At 38.5% G+C, this 26,867-nt stretch overlaps 1 protein-coding gene across 2 annotated transcripts in view; it reads right to left on the bottom strand.

Moving 5' to 3' along the window:
• LOC140203018 (cytochrome P450 3A30-like) overlaps nucleotides 1-26,867 on the bottom strand; it is a 56,064-nt gene that overhangs the window by 5,313 nt on the left and 23,884 nt on the right. The window contains exons 7-9 of one of the 2 annotated variants that reach the window (XM_072268699.1): nucleotides 24,019-24,167; nucleotides 22,082-22,209; nucleotides 11,503-11,605 (exon numbers count right to left, since the gene is read on the bottom strand). In XM_072268699.1, coding sequence (XP_072124800.1) covers nucleotides 11,503-11,605; nucleotides 22,082-22,209; nucleotides 24,019-24,167 — 380 coding nt within the window. The remainder of the gene's footprint in view (nucleotides 1-11,502; nucleotides 11,606-22,081; nucleotides 22,210-24,018; nucleotides 24,168-26,867) is intronic. The other variant, XM_072268701.1, reaches the window with a different exon arrangement.

Genomic DNA, 26,867 nt, shown 5'->3' with positions numbered 1-26,867 from the left:
TCTGCGAGATGGTGTTTTAGAAAAGTTTGTTGTTGAGCCCACTAGGGGATCGGCTGTACTGGATTGGGTATTGTGTAATGAACCGGAGGTGATTAGAGAGATCGAGGTGAAGGAACCCTTAGGAGGCAGTGATCATAACATGATTGAGCTCACTGTGAAATTTGAAAAAGAGAAGCCGAAATCTGATGTGTCGGTATTTCAGTGGAGTGAAGGAAATTAGTGGCATGAGAGAGGAACTAGCCAAAGTTGACTGGAAAGGGACACTGGTGGGAAAGACGGCAGAGCAGCAGTGGCTGGAGTTTATGTGAAAAGTGAGGAAGGTGCAAGACAGGTATATTGCAAAAAAGAAGAAATTTTCGAATGGAAAAAGGATGCAACCGTGGCTGACAAGAGAAGTCAAAGCCTAAGTTAAACCAAAGGAGAGGGTATACAAGGAAGCAAAAATTAGTGGGAAGACAGAGGATTGGGAAGTTTTTAAAAGCTTACGAAAGGAAACTAAGGTGGTCATTAAGAGGGAAAAGATTAACTATGAAAGGAAGCTAGCAAATAATATCAAAGAGGATACTAAAAACTTTTTCAAGTATATAAAGAGTAAAAGACAGGTAAGAGAAGATATGGGACCGATAGAAAATGATGCTGAAGAAATTGTAATGGGAGATGAGGAGATGGTGGAGGAACTGAATGAGTATTTTGCATCAGTCTTCACTGAGGAAGACATCAGCAGTATACCAGACATTCAAGGGTGGCAGGGAAGATAAGTGTGCGCAGTCACAATTACGACAGAGAAAGTACTCAGGAAGCTGAATAGTCTAAAGGTAGATAAATCTCCCAGGCCGGATAGAATGCACCCTCGTGTTCTGAAGGAAGTAACTGTGGAGATTGCGGAAGCATTAGCGATGATCTTTCAAAAGTTGATAGGTTCTGGCATGGTTCCAGAGGACTGGAAGATTGCAAATGTCACTCCACTATTTAAGAAGGGGGCAAGGAAGCAAAAAGGAAAGTATAGACCTGTTAGCTTGACATCGGTGGTTGGGAAGCTTTTGGAGTCGATGGTCAAGGATGAGGTTACAGAGTACCCGGAAGCATATGACAAGGCAGGCAGAACTCAGCATGGATTCCTTAAAGGAAAATCCTGCCTGACAAACCTATTACAATTTTTTGAGGAAATTACAAGTACGCTAGACAAGGGAGATGCAGTGGCTGTTGTATATTTGGATTTTCAGAAGGCCTTCAACGAGGTGCCACACATAAGGCTACTTAACAAGATAAGAGCCCATGGAATTACGGGAAAGTTACATACATGGATAGAGCATTGGCTGATTGGCAGGAAACAGAGAGTGGGAATAAAGGGATCCTATTCTGGTTGGCTGCTGGTTACCAGTGGTGTTCCACAGGGGTCCGTGTTGGGGCCGCTTCTTTTTACATTGTACATCAACGATTTAGATTATGAAATAGATGGCTTTATGGCTAAGCTTGCTGACGATACGAATATAGGTGGAGGGGCCGGTAGTGCTGAGGAAACGGAGAGTCTGCAGAGAGACTTGGATAGATTGGAAGAATGGGCAAAGAAGTGGCAAATGAAATACAATATTGGAAAGTGTATGGTTATGCATTTTGGCAGAAGAAATAAACGGGCAGACTATTATTTAAATGGGGAAAGAATTCAAAGTTCTGAGATGCAACAGGACTTGGGAGTACTCATACAGGATACCCTTAAGGTTAACCTCCAGGTTGAGTCAGTAGTGAAGAAGGCGAATGCAATGTTGGCATTCATTTCTAGACAAATAGAGTATAGGAGCAGGGATGTGATGTTGAGGCTCTATAAGGCGCTGGTGAGACCTCACTTGGAGTACTGTGGGCAGTTTTGGTCTCCTTATTTATGAAAAGATGTGCTGACTTTGGAGAGGGTACAGAGAAGATTCACTAGAATGATTCCGGGAATGAGAGGGTTGACGTATGAGGAACGTTTGTCCGCTCTTGGACTGTATTCCTTGGAGTTTAGAAGAATGAGGGGAGACCCCATACAAACATTCCGAATGTTGAAAGGCATGGACAGAGTAGATGTGGCAAAGTTGTTTCCCATGATGGGAGAGTCTAGTATGAGAGGGCATGACTTAAGGATTGAAGGGCGCCCATTCAGAACAGAAATGCGAAGAAATTTTATTAGTCAGAGGGTGGTGAATCTATGCAATTTGTTTCCACGAGCAGTAGTGGAGGCCAAGTCATTTGGGTGTATTTAAGGCAGAGATTGGTAGGTATCTGAGTAGCAAGTTCATCAAAGGTTCTGGTGGGAAGGCGGGGGAGTGGGACTAAATGGGAGAATGGATCGGCTCATGATAAAATGGCGGAGCAGACTCAATGGGCCAAATGGCTGACTTCTGCTCCTTTGCCTTATTGTCTTATTAACCAATTTAAAAATTTCATTCCAGGTTTCTTCAGAAATTGAAGTTTGTAAATCTTGTTCACAAAGATTTTTGATTTTGTCAAAAGAATCATTTCTCATTCCCAACAACATATCATAAATATTGGATATCGAACCATTATAAAATGATTTCATATTAAGAATTTCATCTAATACGTTCTTATCAGGACTATTAGGAAATGTATATAATTGAGATCACAGAAAATCTCTAGTTTGTAAGCACCGAAAAAATGGGTTTTTGGTCAATTATATTTAGTTCACAATTGTTCGAGCAAAGAAAGACTTCCTCCACAAACAGATCCCGGAAACATGTAATGCCCAATCCTTCCCATTGTTTAAAAACTACATCAGCCATAGGCGGCTTAAAAAGGTAATTTGAAAAAATGGGACTAGAAAGGGAGAATCTCAATAAACCAAAGTGTTTTCTAAATTATATCCAAATCCTCAAAGTATGTTTGACTACCACATTTTCAGGTATCTTACTTCAGGATAAAGGAAGTGAAGATCCCAAAAGAGAGATAATACAAAATTTATTAACCGAGTTAGCTTCTAAAGAAACCCACCCAGGACAGTCCTCATGATTAATGTAGTACAACCAAAACCTGAGATTCCGTATATAATTGCCCAGTATTAAAACCTAAAATTTGGTAAAGCTAAACCTCTATTCTTTTTAACTTTCTGAAGATGGGCTTTATTCAATCGAGGACATTTATTTTTCCATATATAGGAGGATAAAATAGAGTCCAGAGAGTCAAAAACGGATTTAGGAATAAAAACAGGTAAAGCCTGAAAGAGGTATCTAAATTTAGGTAAAAGATTCATCTTAATAGAATTAATTCGACCAATCAATGATAACGAAAGGGGCAAACAATTTGATAATGTTCTTGTTATATAATTTAATAAAGTAAGAAAATTTTCTTTAAATAGGTATTTATAATTCTTTGTAATTGTTACATTCAAATAACAACTCTTACAATTTTAAAAGGAAGGTTAATATCAGTTGATACCAAATTATTCAAATGAAAAAGTTCATTCTTGCGTAGGTTCAATTTATATCCAGAAAAACTGACTAAAACAAGAGAGTAAAGAAAGCACAGAAGGTAACGAAGTTTCAACATTAGAAATGTAAAGTAATAAGTCATCCGCATAAAGTGAAACTTTGTGTATAGTATCCTTCCATAAAATACCAGTGCTATCATTAGGTTCTCGAAAAGCAATAGCTAAGGGTTCCAAGGCCAGGTCAAAGAGCAAGGGACTCAAAGGGCAATCTTGTCAAGTTCCACGTTGAAGTTAAATGGTTTAGAATTCTCAGAATTAGTAAGTCTCCTCCACTATATTTTCTTCAAAAATGAGAGTAATTTGCCTCTCCGACTTTTATGACGGAGGATTGGATGCAGATTTTGAAGTTGGTTAACTCTTCTTCAATTTGTGCTAGCCATTCATTGATTCATTTTAAAATTGCACATCGTTATCATCTGACGAAGGAGACTCTTTCTAAAATATTTCCTAATGTTGATAGTTATTGTGATAGATGTAAAACTGAGATACCTACACTGACACATGTATTGGTCTTGTTCTATATTGGAACAGTTCTGGAAGTCAGTTTTTTCAAAAATTTCTAAAGCACTTAAAATTTTAATCTACAACCTAATAAATTAACTGTGCTTTTTGGAATAATTCCTCAAAATATTCATGGTATTTCTGTGTCTGATCAACATGTTATTGCATTTGTTGCATTGATAGCTAGGAGGGCCATTTTGCTGAAGTGGAAGGATACATCAGCTCCCACTTTGTCACAATGCTTCTCTCAAGTGATGCTATGTCTTAGTTTGGAGAAAATTAGAAGTCGAACCTTTGAAACTTTATTTGATTTTGAGAAAAGATGGGGCTCATTTGCTCGTTATTATCATTTGAACTAATTGATAGATTTTTCCCACGATCTAATTGTAAATTTTTTGGCATATTTTCTTTTCTTGCTGGTGGTTTGATGTTTATTTTTAGAAGCTTTTTGTATGACGCATGACTCCGGGGTTATACACCTAATGGGGTTTTTTCCCTCACTTTTTCTGCTTGGTAGGTTTTTTTTGTTATCACAAATTATTTTTTTGATATTTAAGATAATGTCTTTTTTGAGACATTGCAAGTGTTGTTACTTCAATGAACTCGCGTTATTTATTTTGTATAATATAACAATAAAAAGATTTGAAAAGAAAAGAAAAATAAGAATCCGAGCAAAAGGAGGTAAGTACAGTAATTTAATCCATTGAATAAATTTGGACGCAAAATTAAATTTTTCTAAAATTTTAAATAAATAATGCCATTCAACCCGATCAAAAGCCTTCTTAGCGTCTAAGGATATCACACACTCCGATATCTCCTTAGAAGGAGAATAGATAACATTTAATAACCAATGAATATTAAAATGAAAATATGGATTTTTAACAAAACCAGTCTGATCATCAGAAGTGATAGATGATAAGATTTTTTCCATCCTACAGGCCAGAACTTTAGATAGGATTTTAGCATCAACATTAAGTAGGGAAATTGGTCTATATGAAGAACATTCAGTTGGGTTCTTTTTTTTTTTAAGGATAAGCAAAATAGAAGCTTCGTAAAAAGATTGCGGCAACCTACTTGACTTGAAAGAATCTGAGAAAACTGAACATAAGTGAGGTATAAGCAAAGAAGAAAAAGCCTTATAAAGTTCATCTAATTGTTTCAGCTGATTGGCTAAATTAATTCTCTTTATTAGATTTTTTCTTAACACTTGCAGTATAAGAAATGATTTGTCCTCTAATATATGCTTTAAAGGCATCCCATATGACGAGGCTAGAAGTCTCCTCCACTATATTCTCTTCAAAAAAGAGTAGTTTGCCTCTCCAAGAACTTTAAGAAATCGCTGTCAGATAACAAAGTTAAATTAAAATGCCAGAATCTGTTTGTCTGAGGAAAACCAGGAAGATCTATGGATCAAAGCACAGGAGCATTGTCAGAAATCACTATCTCTTTATATTCACAAGATCAAACTAATGGCATCATTTGGTTATCAATAAAAAATAGTCAATTCTGGAATGTCCATGATGAACATGAGAGAAAAACGAGCATTCTCTATCTGCTGGGTTTAAGAAATGTCATATATCAACAATACCTCATTTCATTAGAAATGAATGAATAAACAAAGCTGATTTGTTAAGTGTCACTGGTTTAAGAGAAGACCGATCTAAAACTGGATCTAACCAGCAATTAAAGTCTCCTGCCACCACCAATGAGTACAAACTCACATCAGGCAGAAACAGAGAAAAAAAACACTCAAAGAATCCTGGATTGTCTATATTTGGAGCATAAACATTAGCAAATACTAACAACTTATTCTCTAATTTCCTTGATACTATAACAAGTCACCAATTAGTATCAGGAACAACCTTGTGTTGAACAAAGGGAACAGTATTTTCTATAAAAATCAAAAAACCTTTAGATTTGGCCTGACAACAAGAATGAAAGTGAATCTTTTTCATTGGCTAAAAAGGCGTGAGTTATCATAGAAACATAGAAAATAGGTGCAGGAGTAGGCCATTCGGCCCTTCGAGCCTGCACCGCCATTTATTATGATCATGGCTGATCATCCAACTCAGCACCCTGCCCCAGCCTTCCCTCCATACCCCCTGATCCCCGTAGCCACAAGGGCCATATCTAACTCCCTCTTAAATATAGCCAATGAACTGGCCTCAACTGTTTCCTGTGGCAGAGAATTCCAGATTCACCACTCTCTGTGTGAAGAAGTTTTTCCTAATCTCGGTCCTAAAAGGCTTCCCCTTTATCCTCAAACTGTGACCCCTTGTTCTAGACTCCCCCAACATCAGGAACAATCTTCCTGCATCTAGCCTGTCCAATCCCCTTAGGATTTTATACGTTTCAATCAGATCCCCCCTCAATCTTCTAAATTCCAACGAGTACAAGCCCAGTTCATCCAGTCTTTCTTCATATGAAAGTCCTGCCATCCCAGGAATCAATCTGGTGAACCTTCTTTGTACTCCCTCTATGGCAAGGATGTCTTTCCTCAGATTAGGGGACCAAAACTGCACACAATACTCCAGGTGTGGTCTCACCAAGGCCTTGTACAACTGCAGTACTACCTCCCTGCTCCTGTACTCGAATCCTCTCGCTATAAATGTCAGCATACCATTCGCCTTTTTCACCGCCTGCTGTACCTGCATGCCCACTTTCAATGACTGGTGTATAATGACACCCAGGTCTCGTTGCACCTCCCCTTTTCCTAATCGGCCACCATTCAGATAATAATCTGTTTTCCTATTTTTGCCACCAAAGTGGATAACTTCATATTTATCCACATTAAATTGCATCTGCCTTGAATTTGCCCACTCACCCAACCTATCCAAGTCACCCTGCATCCTCTTAGCATCCTCCTCACAGCTAACACTGCCACCCAGCTTCGTGTCATCCGCAAACTTGGAGATGCTGCATTTAATTCCCTCATCCAAGTCATTAATATATATTGTAAACAACTGGGGTCCCAGCACTGAGCCTTGCGGTACCCCACTAGTCACCGCCTGCCATTCTGAAAAGGTCCGGTTTATTCCCACTCTTTGCTTCCTGTCTGCTAACCAATTCTCTATCCACATCAATACCTTACCCCCAATAACGTGTGCTTTAAGTTTGCACACTAATCTCCTGTGTGGGACCTTGTCAAAAGCCTTTTGAAAATCCAAATGTACCACATCCACTGGTTCTCCCCTATCCACTCTACTAGTTACGTCCTCAAAAAATTCTATGAGATTCGTCAGACATGATTTTCCTTTCACAAATCCATGCTGACTTTGTCCGATGATTTCACCGCTTTCCAAGTGTGCTGTTATCACATCTTTGATAACTGACTCCAGCAGTTTCCCCACCACCGACGTTAGGCTAACCGGTCTATAATTCCCCGGTTTCTCTCTCCCTCCTTTTTTAAAAAGTGGGGTTACATTACCCACCCTCCAATCCTCAGGAACTAGTCCAGAATCTAACGAGTTTTGAAAAATTATCACTAATGCATCCACTATTTCTTGGGCTACTTCCTTAAGCACTCTGGGATGCAGACCATCTGGCCCTGGGGATTTATCTGCTTTCAATCCCTTCAATTTACCTAACACCACTTCCCTACTAACATGTATTTCGCTCAGTTCCTCCATCTCACTGGACCCTCTGTCCCCTACTATTTCTGGAAGATTATTTATGTCCTCCTTAGTGAAGACAGAACCAAAGTAATTATTCAATTGGTCTGCCATGTCCTTGCTCCTCATAATCAATTCACCTGTTTCTGTCTGTAGGGGACCTACATTTGTCTTTACCAGTCTTTTCCTTTTTACATATCTATAAAAGCTTTTACAGTCAGTTTTTATGTTCCCTGCCAGTTTTCTCTCATAATCTTTTTTCCCCTTCCTAATTAAGCCCTTTGTCCTCCTCTGCTGAACTCTGAATTTCTCCCAGTCCTCAGGTGAGCCACTTTTTCTGGCTAATTTGTATGCTTCTTCTTTGGAATTGATACTATCCCTAATTTCTCTTCTCAGCCACGGGTGCACTACCTTCCTTGATTTATTCTTTTGCCAAACTGGGATGAACAATTGTTGTAGTTCATCCATGCAACCTTTAAATGCTTGCCATTGCATATCCACCGTCAATCCTTTAAGTGTCATTTGCCAGTCTATCTTAGCTAATTTACGTCTCATACCTTCAAAGTTACCCCTCTTTAAGTTCAGAACCTTTGTTTCTGAATTAACTATGTCACTCTCCATCTTAATGAAGAATTCCACCATATTATGGTCACCCTTACCCAAGGGGCCTCTCACGACAAGATTGCTAATTAACCCTTCCTCATTGCTCAAAACCCAGTCCAGAATAGCCTGTTCTCTATTTGGTTCCTCGACATGTTGGTTCAAAAAACCATCCCGCATACATTCCAAGAAATCCTCTTCCTCAGCACCTTTACCAATTTGGTTCACCCAATCTACATGTAGATTGAAGTCACCCATTATAACTGCTGTTCCTTTATTGCACACATTTCTAATTTCCTGTTTAATACCATCTCCGACCTCACTACTACTGTTAGGTGGCCTGTACACAACTCCCACCAGCGTTTTCTGCCCCTTAGTGTTACGCAGCCCTACCCATATCGACTCCATATCTTCCCGGCTTATGTTCTTCCTTTCTATTGCGTTAATCTCCTCTTTAACCAGCAATGCCACTCCACCTCCTTTTCTTTCATGCCTATCCATCCTGAATATTGAATATCCCTGAACGTTGAGCTCCCATCCTTGGTCACCCTGGAGCCATGTCTCTGTGATCCCAACTATATCATAATCATTAATAACAATCTGCACTTTCAATTCATCCACCTTATTACGAATGCTCCTTGCATTGACACACAAAGCCTTCATGCGCTCTTTTACAACTCTCTTAGCCCTTATACAATTATGTTGAAAAGTGGCCCTTTTTAATGCTTGCCCTGGATTTGTGGGCCTGCCACTTTACTTTTCTCCTTAGTACTTTTTGCTTCTACCCTCACTTTACACCCCTCTGTCTCTCTGCACTCGTTCCCATCCCCCTGTTGTGAACTAACCTCTTCTCGCCTAGCCTCTTTAATTTGATTCCCATCCCCCAACCATTCTAGTTTAAAGTCACCTCAGTAGCCCTCGCTAATCTCCCTGCCAGGATATTGGTCCCCCTAGAATTCAAGTGTAACCCGTCCTTTTTGTACAGGTCACGCCTGCGCCAAAAGAGGTCCCAATGATCCAAAAACTTGAATCCCTGCCCCCTGCTCCAATCCCTCAGCCACGCATTTATCCTCCACCTCATCGCATTCCTACTCTCACTGTCGCATGGCACAGGCAGTAACCCCGAGATTACTACCTTTGCGGTCCTTTTTCTCAACTCCCTTCCTAGCTCCCTATATTCTCCCTTCAGGACCTCATCCCTTTTCCTACCTATGTCATTGGTACCGATATGTACCACGACCTCTGGCTCCTCACCCTCCCACTTCAGGATATCTTGAACACGATCAGAAATATCCCGGACCCTGGCACCAGGGAGGCAAACTACCATCCGGGTCTCTGGACTGCGTCCACAGAATCGCCTATCTGACCCCCTTACTATCGAGTCCCCTATCACAACTGCCCTCCTCTTCCTTGCCCTACCCTACCAGAATTGCCTACGTGGGTTTCTTGTAAAAAAATAATTGGGACCTTAAGTTTTATAATATAGGCAAAAATCTTATTTCGTTTCAAAGCGTGATTTAATCCTTCCATGTTAAGACTAAGTACATTAATATTATAATCCATTTTATTATTATTTTTAAAAAAAGTTAAAAGGATAATCCTTAAGATTAATAAAACTAAACAACGACCTATGAGATAAGGAAACCAAACAACAGGCTTGACTAAGAATCCCAAACAGCTTCCAAGAAAAATACCCAAACACCTTCCCCCCTCCCAAAGAGAGAAAGTTGACCAAAAAGAATCGATGCCTACAACTAATAGCAACATCCCCCCCCCCCGCTGGCTTAGCTCCAAATAAATTTCAAAGTGAGAAATATTCCAACCTAGTCAAAACAACAGATGATAAAGAAATAGTTAATTCTGATATCAACTCGAGAAAAGTATAATATAAAATAATATGGACACACAGAAAATTAGCTCATTAAAATCTTATTCTCAAAGTTAAACCTTAAAAGGTTCAAAAAAGAGAATTGACTACAAGATACGCCAGAAGCAAAATACACAATTATTCATGCAACTTTTTGTTAAGCAGATCTAACATGACACTTTTAAACTTAGCAGACAAAGTTTTAGCACATTAAAATCATATTCTCAAAATAAAGCCTTAAAAAGTTCATAAAGAAAGAGTTAAGTACAAAGCTTAGCAAAGGTAAAATAGACAGTTATTCGCATAACAAATAATAAGCAATCACTTTACTGACTCTAAAAATTTCTGGGCCTGGAGACTCGAACGGAACCATTCCTGCGATCCATCCTGCAATCTAATTCTGAGCTTCGCCAGATACCGTAGAGAAGGTTTAAAATCCTTGTTGTAGCGCTCTGACATAACGCTTTTAAATTTAGCACGCTCTCTCATAATCTCTGCCGAGAAATCTTCAAGAGTTCTAATCTTCTTACCATTATAATCAATCATAACTTTCTGACGAGATTCACGAATTATACGGTCCTTTGGTTGAAACTCATGAAAAGAGATTATTACTGAACGAGGTTTGCTTGCAAACATTCTGTTCCTAGGTACTCTGTGCACTTGGTCGATCATCGGTGTCGATTTTAAAATATCAGGAAGGAACTGAACCAGAAAGTTTGCAAACAATTCCATAGGATGATGACCTTCAATTAACGCTTCCAGACCAAGAATTCATACATTATTCCTACTACTTCTGTTTTCTAAATCAGTAATCTTCTGATTTAGTTCATCATTAACCTTGGATTGTTTTTCATAAGCTTTTGCAGGTCGTCCATTTTCTCATCCAGAATTGACAGGATTTCTTCATTCTCTTTTATTTGTTTATCGTGCTCAGTTAAGGTTTCCTGAATAGAATCCAATTTTCTGCTTAGTTGTTTAATTTCAGAGCCACATTGTTTAAACTCTTTGGAGGATTCCTTTCTAAATCGCTGAGATTACAGACTGATGTTCTCTGAGAGGCGATTACAAGTGAAGTGACATCAAATGTGCATTCCAATGCTGAGGTAAATCACAACTTTTCTGGTCTTTAATGATCAGAACAATAAAAGCTAATCAGCACGCAAACGGTTTAAATGTTGAAAGTGCTCACTGCAATTCCAGCCCCAGAAACACTACGTCAAAAACTTCCCTGTACAGCTCAACTCCCAACTAGACCTGTGACTGTAGGTCAGGTAACTTCCACCAGTGGAGGGGCTAATTGTAGCAGAGAGATTACTCCCTGCATTGTTTTCATGCAACCATTTCTATCAGAATGCAAACTAGTCGACTAATCAAAGAATGCTAGTGACTGAAAACGGGGCGTCAACTTCAGGAATAAAAGGAAATAAAGCTCAAAGATGTACTGGCAATACTTTTATGCGCTGAATTGTTGGCATCATTCTGCTGCTCTGAGTTAGTGGCTGTTGCTTGAGAATCAACCAGCAGCTGCAGAAAATCCACCCGATCCTGAAAGTTAAATAAACAAGATAGTCAGATTCAACCAAGAGGGCACAGGGACAAGTCACTTAGAATTAAGTATGAATCCTGAAAGCCCAAGGTGTGAAAGGGGATAAAAAACAATCTATTGTCTCCAGCAGGACCAAAAACAGAATCAAGCCGAAGCCTGCAGGAGGAGGACAGTTGACACCTCCACTATCTATGTCATGTCTGTGCTAGCTCTCACATATTTAAAGCTACTGTTCAGCTTCATATTCCAACCCATTTCTCTTCATGATTCACAGCATTGACAACTTCTGTGTCATCTGCAAAATTTGGAATTGGAGCTTGAATCCCCAAGTCTGTTTCATTAAGATAGTTGAAGAAAACAAAATCACAATCTGGGTCTGGATGACACCACTATTTACTCCAGTCGAAATAAACATCCATTCACTGGATTTCTGCTATTTGGCCAACTTCCAATCCATGCTATCCATGTTTCTTTTATGCCATGGATTTCAACTCTGTTAATAAGCCAGTTACGTCACATCTTATCAATTCCCTTCTGTAAATCCATGTACGTGGACTCCAAAGCTCACATCAATTCTAACTACAATCTTTTTTTTAATATAATTTTTATTAAATTTTCAAAAATACATGAAAAGATAAAATCTACCCACCCCCCCTCCCCTTAACCCTCCCCCCCCCCCCATATATAGTCCTACCTAAAAAGAAAGAAAGAGAAAAAAAAGAAAAGAACCGCCTGGTTATTGGAAGGTTTCCACATGCTCCATGGGATTCAAAATAAATTTGGTATAATTATTCGTTACTTTCCCCAAGTAACCAAAATCTTTATCGGAGCACTTAAATATGCCATCCTATCTTTTGTAAATAAGGGTGCCAAATATTCAAAAATGTTACATATTTATCTCTTAAATTATAAGTAATTTTTTCAAGTGGAATAGAACTAGCCATTTCATTATTCCAACGATCCATACTTAAATACGAATCAGATTTCCAAGTAACTGCTATAGTCTTCTTAGCTACTGCCAATGCAATTTTTATAAATTCTTTCTGATATTTATTCAATTTAAGTTTCGGTTTTATCCCTTCAATATCACCTAATAGAAATAATACAGGGTTATGTGGAAGTTGAATTCCAGTAATTTGTTCCAATAAGACTCTTAAATTTATCCAAAAGGGTTGAATTTTAAAACAAGACCAAGTAGAATGTAAAAAAGTACCAATTTCTTGATTACACTGAAAACATTTATCAGATAGATTTGAATTTAATCTATTTGTTTTTTGTGGTGTAATATATAATTGGTGTAAAAAATTATATTGTACTAATCTAAGTCGAACATTTATTGTATTTGTCATACTGTCAAGACAAAGTCTTGACCAATTTGTTTCATCAATATTAATATTCAGATCTGTTTCCCATTTTTGCTTTGACTTATGGATTCCTTGTTTAATTGTCTGTTCTTGAATCAAATTATACATACAAGAAATAAATTTTTTAATTTTCCCTTTTTGAATTAAAATTTCAATTTCATTAGGCTTTGGCAAAAACATTGTTTGACCCAGCTTACCTATTAAGTAAGCCCTTAATTGAAAGTAACAAAAGAAAATATTATTAGATATTTTATATTTATCCTTTGTTCAAATGACATCAATATACCTCGCTCAAAACAGTCTCCTATAAATTTAATCCCTTTTTGGCACCAATTATATAAAAGTTGATTATCCATTGTAAAAGGAATAAGTCTGTTTTGGAACAAAGGTCTCCTTGCTAATAGAGATTTCTGTGTTTCCTTATCAACATTTATCTTATTCCATAGATCAATCAAATGTGTTAATATAGGAGATTCTTTCTTTTCCCGTATCCATTTAGATTCCCATTTATATATAAAATCTTCAGGTTTATTTTCTCCTATCTTGTCTAGTTCTATTTTAATCCATGCTGGTTTTTGATCATCGAAAAAAGATGCAATAAATCTAAGTTGATTTGCTTTATAGTAGTTTTTAAAGTTTGGAAGTTGTAATCCTCCTAACCCAAATTTACATGTCAGTTTTTCCAATGATATTCTTGACATTTTACCTTTCCAAAGAAATTTTCTCACACATTTATTTAACTCCTGAAAAAATTTCTGTGGCAATTGTATTGGTAATGTTTGAAACAAATACTGTAATCTAGGAAATATATTCATTTTTACAACATTGACTCTACCTACTAATGTTATTGGTAGTATCATCCATTTGTCAAGATCTTCTTGAATTATTTTCAACAGTGGCAAATAATTAAATTTATATAAATTCTTTACATCATTATCAAGTCTTATACCTAAATACTTTATACCATTTACCGGCCATCTAAATTGGGTTACTAATCGACATTGACTATAGTCTCCTTTAGTAAGAGGTAAAATTTCACTTTCATCCCAGTTTATTTTGTAACCTGATACCTTCCCATATTGATCCAATCTAGAAGATAATTTATGTAACGAATGTTGTGGGTTTGTTAAATATATCAAAACATCATCGGCAAAAAGATTAATTTTATATTCCTCTTGGTTAACTCTAAAACCCATAATATCTGGATCAATTCTAATTAGTTCTGCTAATGGCTCTATCACCAATACAAATAAAGCAGGTGATAGTGGACAACCTTGTCTAGTTGACCTTTTTAACTGGAATGTGTTGAAATTTGAGAGTTTGTCACTACTTTAGCTTTAGGGTTAGAATTTAAGGTTTTAATCCAATTTATAAAAGATGTTCCTAACCCATATTTTTCTAATACTTTAAATAAAAAATCCCATTCTAATCTATCAAATGCTTTTTCTGCATCCAAAGCTACTACTATACTCTTCTCATCCCTTTTTCGTGCCAAATGAATTATACTGAGTAGCCGAGTTACATTATCTGCCAATTGTCTATTTTTAATAAATCCTGTTTGATCCATATGTATTAATTTTGGTAAATATTTAGATAATCTATTCGATAAAATTTTTGCTATTATTTTATAATCCGTATTCAATAAAGAAATAGGCCTGTATGATGTTGGTTTCATAGGATCTCTGTCCTTTTTTGGCAATACTATTACAATCGCTGTTGAAAAAGATTCTGGAAGTTTATGTATTTTTTCTGCTTGACGTATTAGTTCCATAAAAAGAGGAAATAATAAATCTTTAAATTTTTTATAAAATTCAGGTGGAAAACCATCTTCTCCTGGAGATTTATTACTTTGGAGTGATCCTAAAGCTTCTTCAACTTCTTTTAATGCAAAAGGCATATCTAATCCCCTCTGTTCTTCCAAATTCAATTTTGGAAGAGAAACTTGTGATAAAAACCTTTCTATCTCATTAACATCATTTTGGGATTCTGATTGATATAATTCAGAATAAAAATTTTTAAAGGTTTCATTTATTTCAAGAGGTTTATAAGATATTTTATTTGCCCTTGTTCTAATTGCATTTATTGTTTTGGAAGCTTGTTCTGTTTTCAACTGCCAGGCAAGAATTTTATGTGCTCTCTCACCTAACTCATAATACCTTTGTTTAGTTCTTATAATTGCTTTTTCCGTTCTATATGTCTGAAGCGTATTATATTGTAACTTCTTATTGAGAAGTTGTCTTCATTTTTCTTCTGACATATATCTTTGAGATTCTTTTTCTATTCTTGTAATCTCTTTTTCCAATTGATCTAGTTCTGCCATATATTCTTTCTTAATTTTAGACGTATAACTTATTATCTGGCCCCTAAGATATGCTTTCATCGCATCCCATAATATAAATTTATCCTCCACTGAATGAAAATTTGTATCCAAAAAAAATTGAATCTGCTTTTTCATAAAATCACAAAAATCTTGATGATGTAATAATGTTGAATTAAATCTCCATCTATAAGCCACTTCTTCCTTGTCAGCCATTATTATTGTCATTAATAAAGGAGAATGATCTGATAATATTCTTGCTTTATATTCCATATTTTTCACTCTGTGTTGAATATGCATTGATAATAGAAAAAAATCTATCCTTGAGTAAGTTTTATGTCTATGGGAATAGAACGAATAGTCTCTTTCTTTAGGATTGATTCTTCTCCATATATCAATCAAATTTAAATCTTTCATCAATGATAAAGTTAAATTTACTACCTTCGATTTTATAACAGCCTTGGTTGATCTATCTAAGACTGGGTCTAAGCAAAAATTAAAGTCTCCTCCAATTAATATTTTTTCATGTGCATCCGCCAAATTCAAAAAAGCTTCTTGTATGAATTTTGCATCATTTTTGTTTGGTGCATAAATATTCATAAAAGTCCATAGTTCGGAAAAAAGTTGACAATGTATAATCACATATCTCCCCGCAGAATCAGTTATTACATTTTGTATTCTAATTGGTAACGTTTTATTGATCAAAATTGCTACTCCCCTCGCTTTTGAATTAAATGAAGCCGCAACAACACTACCCACCCAATCTCTCTTTAGTTTCTGATGTTCTATTTCTGTTAGGTGCATTTCCTGTAAAAAAGCTAAATCTATCTTCATTCTTTTAGTATATGTTAAGATTCTTTTTCTTTTCACTGGTCCATTAAGCCCATTAACATTAAAACTCAAAATATTCAATAAATTAGTCATTATTCTTAACAAAGTTACTCCAATCTAAAACATTACTTATCTTCTCAACTCTCATAGTTCCTTGGGGAATTTCTTTAAACTTCACTATGTTGCTATGTGTTCCCCCTCCCCCCCAACCTTCAAGGCAAAAAGAAAAAAAGATAAAAAAAAAAAGAAAAAACAAAATACCCCCCCACTAATGTTGTGAATGAAAGGATACACAACACTACCCCCCTCCATTTTACGGGTCGCGGCAAAAGCCACGCTTGCACACATGATTAACGTAGCAATCGATCAGTGCTTCTTCCAGCTCCCCCGCAACAAAAAAAGTTATATATATATAGACAAAATTAGTATTACTATTCCCAACTAATTTCCTCCAGTGTTAACCTTTCTTACCCCTCTCATATAATTAATAATATATTTATACATTCATCCAGCTTCAAAAATCCAACAAGTCCATTCTTTAACCCAATCTTCATCTTCAATCTATCTCTCTCTCCTGAGTTTGTTCTTGTATCTGGTGAATATTCAGAAAATCTTGCACAAACTGCTCTGCTTTCTGGTAGTCATCAAAAAATCTTTTTTCTCCACCAGGCAAAAAAATCTTCAAAGTTGCAGGATAACGCAGTATAAATTGATAACCATGATCCCATAGGGTTTTTTTCACTGGATTAAACTTCTTCCTTTTCTTCAAAAGTTCGTAACTTATATCAGGGTAGAAAAAAACTTTGTTCCCTTTAATTATCAATGGCCCTTTTCTATCTTTGGCAGCTCGAGCAGCTGCCTGTAGAATCCTTTCCTTGTCTTGAAATCTTAAGAATTTTATTAAAATCGATCGTGGATATTGGTCATCTTTTGGTTTTGGTCTTAGAGCTCTATGTGCCCGCTCAATTTCAATTGGTCGAGCCTCCTCTCCCATTTGCAAAACATCCGGGATCCATCTTTGAAAAAATTCTATTGGCTTTTCTCCCTCCATACCTTCTGTAAGACCAACAATTTTAATATTATTACGTCTACTGATATTTTCCAACATATCCACTTTCTCCAAGAGTCGGTTTCTTTCCAAGTTCCAAACAAGCAAATCATTTTCTGTTTTTTCCACTCTATCATTCATCAGCCCCATTTCTCTTTCCCTCTTCTGAAGCTTCTTTTCCATTTTGTCCTGTCTTTCCATAACTTTATTATAGCACCTCTTCGTATCTCTAAGCTCTTCTCTTACTTTTCTTAATTCAGCCGTTGATTGCAATAGAGCCTCTCTTATGTCTCTATCATCTCCTTTACTTCCACTCGCTTCCAATTCTTCCTCCTCTTCATCTGTGTTCTCTGCAGAGTCCAATTCTGACTCTGAGTCATTTTCAATTGCAGTGGGTGTCGGTTCTTGTAATTTGCGTTGTGTCGATTTGCGCATGCGCTCTTCTTTGCGCATGTGCATTTCCGGTGTCTTCTTCAGAGAAAGCGTTGCCACTGCCATTGCTCCCTGTTCTACCAAAGGAGATCCAACCTGAGTCCGAGGTTCCATCGTTGCAGTAGGCCCTTTTTCCTTCCCGTCTCGCGGCTGCTTCACAACAGCAGACTTCTTTTGTTGCAGTTTAGGAGGCATATCGTAAAGTAGCCTTACAAAGTTTATAAATAGTTTTGAGAAAGTATTTAACAACTTTGTTTTATTTAAACGGTACTTTACTGATTTGTTGCGGGAGAGCTGGATTAACACGTCTCAATCCCACGTCATCACGTGACGCCCCCCCCCCCATCTACAATCTTAAGCAAACTCTATCACCCTGCAAATACAGGGTGCTTTCCAGAGATTTCCAAATCTATGTTGGGTATCCACCATAATTTGTCTACCTCCAGCCCAATTATAAATCTAACCGCCAAATAGAATGGCATTTAACACTGGAAGTCAGCTCTTGTGTGTCTCTGGAGAGAAGACAAAACCTACGAGTCTACAATCATTAGCCTTCAAAGCCTATCTGTCTGAAACATGAAAGGTCAGCTTTCATTTTAGAGCCTGTAAGCAAAAAAGCCCAACAACATCAACAATGGATTTTTTTCTGCCCTTCACAATATTGAAAGGACCATCAATAATGGACATGGGTAGCAGTCACACTCTTTACAGAGTTGAGCAAGAAGCCTGGAATTCCAAACCAAAGCCTTTCACAACGCAGAAGCCCATTCAGCTTTAACACATTAGAGTCAATTCATCTGTCTGCTTTGTTCCACCCACCACATGTACTTAATTTATCAACAACCCTTGAGAAGTGACTGGTGAATCTAGTGGTATTCCGCATCATAATCCTCCCCATTAATATCAGGATCTTGAGCTGAACTAGAAAACCATAATTCTACCCTCCAACCGTATTTCTCTCAGCCATCCACTGTTGTTTATGTTTGTTTATTCTGTTGTATATGTTATGTATAATTTAAGCAAATTTCATTTTTCTGTAATTTATATTCATCATGTTTGTAAAGCTCTGTGCTACTTCTGCACATTTTCTGACATTTATATACTGGATATGTATGTCCCTGACAATGATTTGAAGTTGAATAATTGCCCAATTCCTCTTTCAGGATTTCAAATATATACGTACCTACCCATTTACCTACTTATCTACTCATCAAACAATGGAAAAGATTAGCAATAAAATTTTCAAAGCTGTTTTTTACTTCAATAACAGCACTCTTTCCTTTGACTTGCCTTATAGCCAAACCTCTAATTAGTGATTTATTGGTCCAATGAAGTTCTCCTATAACCTCAGAATTGGCTGGGAAATAGGCTGTGGAGTTACACACTCACTCCACATTAGGAAAAATAGAATAAATTCACGATCTTCAGCTTGGATCAATTTAACCAATTTGTAGCAAGATGTTCAAAATGCTATGCATACTCCAGCGTTCTTACTCCTTTCTCCCTCTAAACTTTAACATCCTGATTAATCAGGGACCTATCGACCTCCACCTTAAATATGCCCAAAGACTTGTATTGTACAGCCATCTGTAGCTATGAATACCACAGAATCACCATCCTTTAACTGAAGAAATTTTTCCTCATTTCTATTCTGAATGGATGTCCCTCTATTCTGAGGCTGTGCCATCTGGTCCTAGACTTCCTCACTGTAGGAAATATGCTCTCTGTATCCACTATCTAGGCCTTTCAATATATGATACGTTTCAATGAGATCTCCCCACCCCAAACCCATTCTTCTGAACTCCAGCGAATACAGGCGCAGAGACATCAAACGCTCCTCATATGTTAATCCTATCGTTCCTGAGATCATTTATTAATCTCCTCTGGACCCTCTCCAATGCCAGCACATCTTTTCTTAGACAAGGGACACAGAATTGCTCACAATACTCCAGTGTGTATGACCAATATCTCTGCATTACACCCATACTTCTGTACTTTTGTCCTCTTGCTATGAAAACTAACATTGCATTTGCTTTCCATACCACCAACTCAACCTGCAAGTTAACCTTTAGGGAATCCTGCACGAGGACTCCCAAGTTTCTTTGCACTTCGGATTTTTAAATTTTCTCTTCTTTTAGAAAATAATCCATGCCTTTAATCATTCTACCAAACTGCATGACCATGCACTTCCCTACACTATATTCTGTCTGCCATTTCTTTGTCAATTCTCCCAATGCGTCTGTCCTTCTGCAGACACCCTGCTTCCTCAACTCTAGTTGCCCCTCCATCTTCTTTGTATCAACTGAAAACTTGGCCATAAAGCCATCAATTCTTTCATCCAAGTCATCGACATATAACATGAAAGGGATGGCCCAAACACCGACTCTTGGGACACACCAGCAGTCAACCAGAAAAGGCCCATTTATTCCCATTCTTTGACTCCTACCAGTCAGCCGATCTTTTACCCATGCTAGTATCTTTCCTGCAATACCACGGGCTCTTATCTTGTTAAGCAGTATCCTTTGCAGCACCTTGTCAAAGGCCTTCTGAAAATCAAGTACACAACATCCACCAATTCTCCTTCGTCTTTCCTGCCTGTTATTTAGAAACATGGAAAACCTACAGCACGATACAGTCCCTTCGGCCTACAAAGCTGTGCCAAACATGTCCTGATCTGAGAAATTAGCTAGGGTTACCCATAGCCCTCTATTTTTCTGTGCTCCATGTACCTGTCCAGGAGTCTCTTAAAAGACCCTATCATATCCGCCTCCACCACCATCGCTGGCAGCCCATTCCATGCATTCACTGCTCTGTGTAAAAAAAACTTGCCCCTGACATCTCCTCAGTATCTACTTCCAAGCACCTTAACACTTGCCCTCTCATGCTAGCTATTTCGGCCCTGGGAAAAAGCCTCTGACTATACACACAATCAATGCCTCTCCTCATCTTCTACACCTCTAACAGGTCACCTCTCATCCTCCACTGCTCCAAGAAAAAAAGGCCAAAAGAATTTTCCTCAAAGAATTCCAACAGATTTGTCAGTCGAGATTTCCCCTTAAAGAAACCTTGCTAACTTCGTCCTCTTTTATCATGTGCCTCCAAGTACCCTGAAACTTTACAGCTAATAATAGACCAACATCTTTCCACACGCTGAAGTCGGGCTAAGTGGCGGCCTAAAATTTCCTTTCTTCTGCCTCCCTCCCTTCTTAAAGAGTGGAGTAACATATACAAATTTCCAGTCCAAAACAATTCCGGAATCTAGTGATTCTTGATATATTATTAATGCCTCCATAATCTCTGCAGCTACCTCTTTTGGAACTCTAGGGTCTAGTCCATGGCTTCCAGATGATTTATCTACCTTCAGATTTTTCAGCTTCACAAGCACCATCTCCTTATTAATAGCAACAACACTCACTTCTGCCCCCTCACACTCTTGCACTTCTGGCATCCTGCTAGTGTCTTCCACACTGAAGATTGATGCAAAATACTTAAGTTAATCCACCATTTCTATGTCCCCCGCCCCCCAATAACTACCGCTCCAGAGTTATTTTCCTCTTGACTCTGTTTTACTGTTTATATAATTGAAGAAAAACTTTTTGGATCCTCTTATATTATTAGCTAGCTTACTTTCATATATCATCTTTTCTCCCTTTATGACTTCTTAAATTGCCTTTTCAAAGGTTTTTCAAAGCTTCCCAATCCCCTACCTTCCCACTAATTTTTGCAACATATATACTCTCTCTTTTGCTTTCGTGCTGTCTTTGACTTCCCTTGTCAGCCATGGTCACCTCATCCTCCATTCAGGATACTTCTTTATCTTTGCGATGTATCTTTCCTGCACCTTATGAGCTACTCTCAGAAATTCAAGTCATTGCTACTCTGCTGTCATCCCTACTAATGTCCCTTTCCAATCAACTTTGGCAAGCTCCTCTCATATCTCAGTAATTCCCTTTACGTCACTGTAAAACTGATACATTCAATTTTAGCTTCTACTTCTCACACTGCAGGGTGAATTTTATCATATCATGATCACTGCCTCCTAAGGGTTCCTTTACCCCGAGCTCCTTAATCAAAACTGGATCATTACAGAGTAATCCAGAATTACCGCTCCCCCAGTGGGCTCAACCACAAGCTGCTCTAAAAGGCTATTTCATAGGCATTCTACAAATTCCATGTCTTGCAAATCTTGAACACTGTCCAACACAAGCTTCTGTTATCCAGTGCAGAAGGTCAATAAATTTCAACAGTGATTGCAGGTGCAGCCAGGTTGGACATTTATATTGCATGCATAAAAGACAAATTTAAGAAATTGCAGAATTACACCATATTTTCAAGGACTCCCCCCGCCCCCCCTACAACCTTCCTCGGTCAAACAATATTGTTAAGAGTCACCTCCTTCTCAGTTACGAAATTACTGTCAGTGTTGTGGAATGAAAGAGACAAAATGTTTGCAGAAATGTAAATATGTCAATTTAACACTCACATTGTGTACACCTTTCTGCCTCTTTTCCTTCATATTTAGTATGACTCTCATGAAAAAGTCATTCACATCTTTTGGGAAGACAGAGATACCCAATTTCTCCAGGATTGGAGTAAGTGGAGGAAACAGCACTGAAAAAAATACAAAAACATAGAAATTACTGTTGAGAGTAGCCATGTACCTGCTCATTTGAAAGTAAGTGGGGTTATGGAAAAGAAATAACAAAGAGCAATTGAGAAGCAAAGTAAGTAATTAGTTTTAGTTCAAGGATGAAGGGGATTGGGGAGGGGCCAGAGAGGTAAAAGGAAAGACTGAATTCAGTGGCATTTTCACAGACTCTGGGTATCCAAGGGCTGCACTGCCAATTGTTGAAATGTAGCTCCTATTGTAATGTAGGGATATAGCAAACAGCAAGGATCCACAAACAGCACGGAGCAAAAGATCTCCTGATTCAAGTGTGAACTGGGCTCCCTCAAAAGTAGATTGGCCAAATATCCAAAAGAAGTTTCCAGTTGTCATATGGAAGAATAGGATCCTCTGCCCTCCCAGGACAGCAGATGAAGCCTCAATTTCACATCTTATCAGCACTTCTCTCAGCAGCATGCTCTCCCATTGCTGCCCTGAAATGTCAGTGTGGATCATTTGTTCAGATCTCTATAGTGTAACTTGTATCCACAACCTTTCGATTCACCTGTTGGGCAGAATCTAAGGATGTGTAGACAGTGCACAATGTTTCCAATCCACTTTGTATTTAATAAGCTACATTAGGATCATAGAAAGATGCCATTTAACTATGTCTTCGCTACCCTCTGCTAGAATATCCAAGATCAAATCCATCATCATAATTTTTTCATGTGCTATACGAGCCCCTCTAATCCTAATTATCACACATTTTTCTTTTTAAAAGGGATCCAGATGTTCGGATGCATGAATGACAACAAGTTAGCAGGTAGATCCAACAAGTTGTTAAGAAGGCAATCAGCGTTCTGGTCTTTATCGTGAAGGGATTGGAATTTTAAAATAAGGATGTTTTGTTATAGTTGCACTAGTATTGTTGAGGCTGTATCGGGAATGCTGCACACAAAAAAAAAGCATAAAGTAGTGTTGGAGGCAGTCCAGAAGAGATTCACGGGGATGAGACGGTTGTTCTGTCAAGAGGTGTCAGACAGTTTGGGTCTGTATTCCTTTGTGTTCAGAAGATTGAGGGGGTGACCATATTCAAATATGTAAGATTCTAAGGGGATAGACGACAAGAGAGGCTGCAAATGCCGGATTCTAGAATAGAAACAGAAAGCTGGAAAACTGCTGCAGGTCAAGCAGAATCTCTGTAGCAAAGGTGGTAGTCAACGTTCTGGGTCGAGACCCTGCATCAAGACTACAACAGGACAGGAAAGATTGCCAATGGAAGCAGTATGTAAGGGTTGGGATAGAGGCTTAGTAGGTGATAGGGGGGACTGGATGTGAAGGGAATGATGGTAGATGAAACCAGGGAAGAGGAGTGGAAGAGAGGGATGAACAAAAAAAAAAGAAGACAAATAGTTGGGTTGGTGAATGTATGTGGGGAGGAGAGCACCAAGTGGGTGGGCTACCTGGAGACATAGTTACAAAATAAGCAGCCAGTAATTCCAAAATGAGGTGTGTTGAAATTTATTTTCTTAGAGGATGGTGTATCTCTGAAATTCTCTGCCAAGAGGAAGCCAGGTCACAAGTAGTAATTTGTGGAGATATTGTGCTTGAAAGATACATTCCTGCCTTAAACTATGCACATCAGAAACAGGACTGTGTTTACCCCAGGGTACAAAAGTATTTTGTCAACTAATTTTCAGAAAATCCAAAACATGGAACAGAGCAAAATAGTCAGCAACTAATCAGTGATTTCCATAACCTAAAAGAAAACCCTTATCTTCCTTTACGTAACATAAATATTTCACATCACTTACAAATCAAAAGTATCAGCGGATTGAAGAAGGAAAAATCAGCAAGTTTCCTGGCATTTTTCAGAAATGGATCATTGGGGTTGTTGATGGAGTCAACATCCACACTGAATGACGTACTAGTGACCACGTCCAGACTGTATGCTCCAAAAAATCTGACAGAAGAAAAATGTGTTAGTTAAGAAATGAATGATAACTGAGCAATCTTTTGCTGCATGAGAAAATGTAATTATTATATAGGTTTACACCACAGATACAGACTAGCTTTCTTTCAAATGCATTTTAATGTTTATACTCCTTTATTCCATTGATTCGTGGTCTCATAATTTTCAAAGTAACAGCAATTCTCTATAGTTTCCTTTGGGACTCAGGATTGTCCATATTACTAGGCTATGTCTCTTCTCCACCAGACAAATGGATTGAGTAGCTCAATATTTATTCCATGAAATAAATTTCCTCCCGGGAGAAGATGGCGACGCGATGACAGCGCGCGTGGCCACTTAGGTCACGAATATCTGTTATTTGTCAAGTAGGGGACCGTGCACAATCCTGATTTGATGGAGATACACGTGAGAGCACAGCGGAACATCTGGAAATCTTCTGAAATGACTGCTTTCCTACCGCTACTACTGTGTGGTAACCAGAATCTCTGGAGCTGAAGGCCCTGAAAACCTCGGCTTTGCGTGTTTCAGCAGCCGGGGAGAGGTCGAAAGCGCTGAGCAGAGGATGGCTCTCGGGAGGCTGTATCGGAGAGGCTGCTCGGAAGCTCGGAGTTTTCGGACAGATGGACTCAGGGTCGGCTGCTCCCAAGGTATCAGCAAGTTGATGGTGCCTGGAGGTTTATGGCAGGGAGTTTCTCCCTTTTGCCGCCTGCTATCGGGGACTCAGGAGTCGATCGACTCGGGACTTGGAGAACTTTTTTTTTACTGTGCCCATGGTCTGTTCTTTATCAAATTATGGTATGGCTTTGCACTGCTGTAACTATATGTTATAATTATGTGGTTTTGTCAGTGTTAGTCTTTGGTCTGTCCTGTTTTCTGTGATATCACTCCAGAGAAACATTGTATCATTTCTTAATGCATGTATGCATTTCAAAATGACAATAAAAGAGAACTGAGTGTTCTCATAATCTAAAAAAAATTAATGAATTTTTAAAACCCTGTCTTGTTCACCCCTACATCTTCTGGGCCTTTAAACAGAACATACACTAGATCAGGTGTCCCCAACCTTTTTTGCACTGCGGACCGGTTTAATATTGACAATATTCTTGTGGACCAGCTGACCGGGGGCTGGGGGGTTGGTTGCCAACGGACAAGAGTAGCAGTCAAATACGTTGCGTTTACCCAGAGAAAGACTACAATGACCATGAAGCCTTGCGTGGGCACCAGTGCGCATGCGTGACCTGTGCATGCGTGTACCTGCTGTTTTTTTTCCCTGCAAATCATTTTTGGCGATTCTGTTCGAGGGGGGGTGTTAATCATGATCAGAATATAGGTGATAAGTGGCTAATACACTCACTTTCATTTCTAAAAGGGTTTATCTAACGAATTTAATATTAAACACAGCGCATATTTTTCTCGCATGAATACAGTGATAAGTCAATTATCAGGGGAGCTTGAAGTAAGTGTTGAACGAACTTCCAGTAGAAGTGGTAGAGGCAGGTTCGATATTAACATTTAAAGAAAAATTGGATATGTATATGGACAGGAAAGGAATGGAGGGTTATGGGCTGAGTGCAGGTCAGTGGGACTAGGTGAGAGTAGCGTTCGGCACGGACTAGAAGGGCAGAGATGGCCTGTTTCCGTGTTGTAATTGTTATATGCTTATATAAGTCAATAGCATCATAACATTTTAAGTAACGTTTGGATATTAAACACACAGCACGTATTTTCCCCGTATGAACATATAAAATCATTTCAATACACCAACATCGCTGAATCAGTGGGAGCCCTGGGCTTGTTTTCCTGCAATAAGACGGTCCTAACCAGGGGTGATGGGAGAGCGATACTCGAAGGGGGTTCCTTGTGTCCAGTCTATTCCGCAATTTAGTTTTCATTGCATTCATTGCAGAAAACTCCGCTTTGCAGAAAAATGTTGGAAATGGAAGGAACATTTTCAGTGCTTTTGTGGCTATCTCAGGATATTTAGCCTTGACTTTGATCCAGAATGCCGGCAGAGATGTTATGTCAAACATACATTTCAGCCCGCCGTCAGTTGCAAGCTCAAGGAGTTGATCTCCTTCCCGTGCTGACATGGATGATGCGTGCGTAATGGCTCAACAGTGCGTGTGACAGGGAATGAGGAAAGGTTTTCTCGCGGCCCGGTAGCTCATGCTTTGTGGCCCGGTGGTTGGGGACCGCTGCACTAGATAGTTCTTAAAGAATTTTAAATAGCTCTATCAGGGCCCCTGCAATTTCTGCACAATCCTCCCACAAAGTCCAAGGGGAGACATTGTCAGGTCCTGGGGATTCATCTACCCCAATGCACCTCAAAGTAGCCAGCACGTGCTCTTCCATAATCTGCACTTCCAACTTCAGTGTAAACATCACTGGCGAATCTTGCAAAGTCAAGACACATTTTTGAGCATTCCTCCATGTGTGGAGATTATTGGAAAGTGACTACTAGAACCACTTCCTGCCAGGCTTTGCTGATAGTGGCAGATTCCCTGTCCACCCCCAGTGCGTGCATCTTCTCCTTCCTACAGACATGCCTCTGACTGACCGCAACGTTCATGTCCTTTAGAATAAAGGTGGGAACTCTCAGGCATCCCCTCTGCAGCATCCATGGCAACCAAAATATGCATTATTGCTGTGAAATTGCCACTGGAATTGCACTATTGATGACTGATGTCCTGC

Source organism: Mobula birostris, chromosome 9, assembly GCF_030028105.1.
Source record: "Mobula birostris isolate sMobBir1 chromosome 9, sMobBir1.hap1, whole genome shotgun sequence".
NCBI lineage: Eukaryota > Metazoa > Chordata > Chondrichthyes > Myliobatiformes > Myliobatidae > Mobula > Mobula birostris.
The sequence above is the reverse complement of the archived record's forward strand: the minus strand, read 5'-3'. Positions and strand labels throughout refer to the sequence as shown.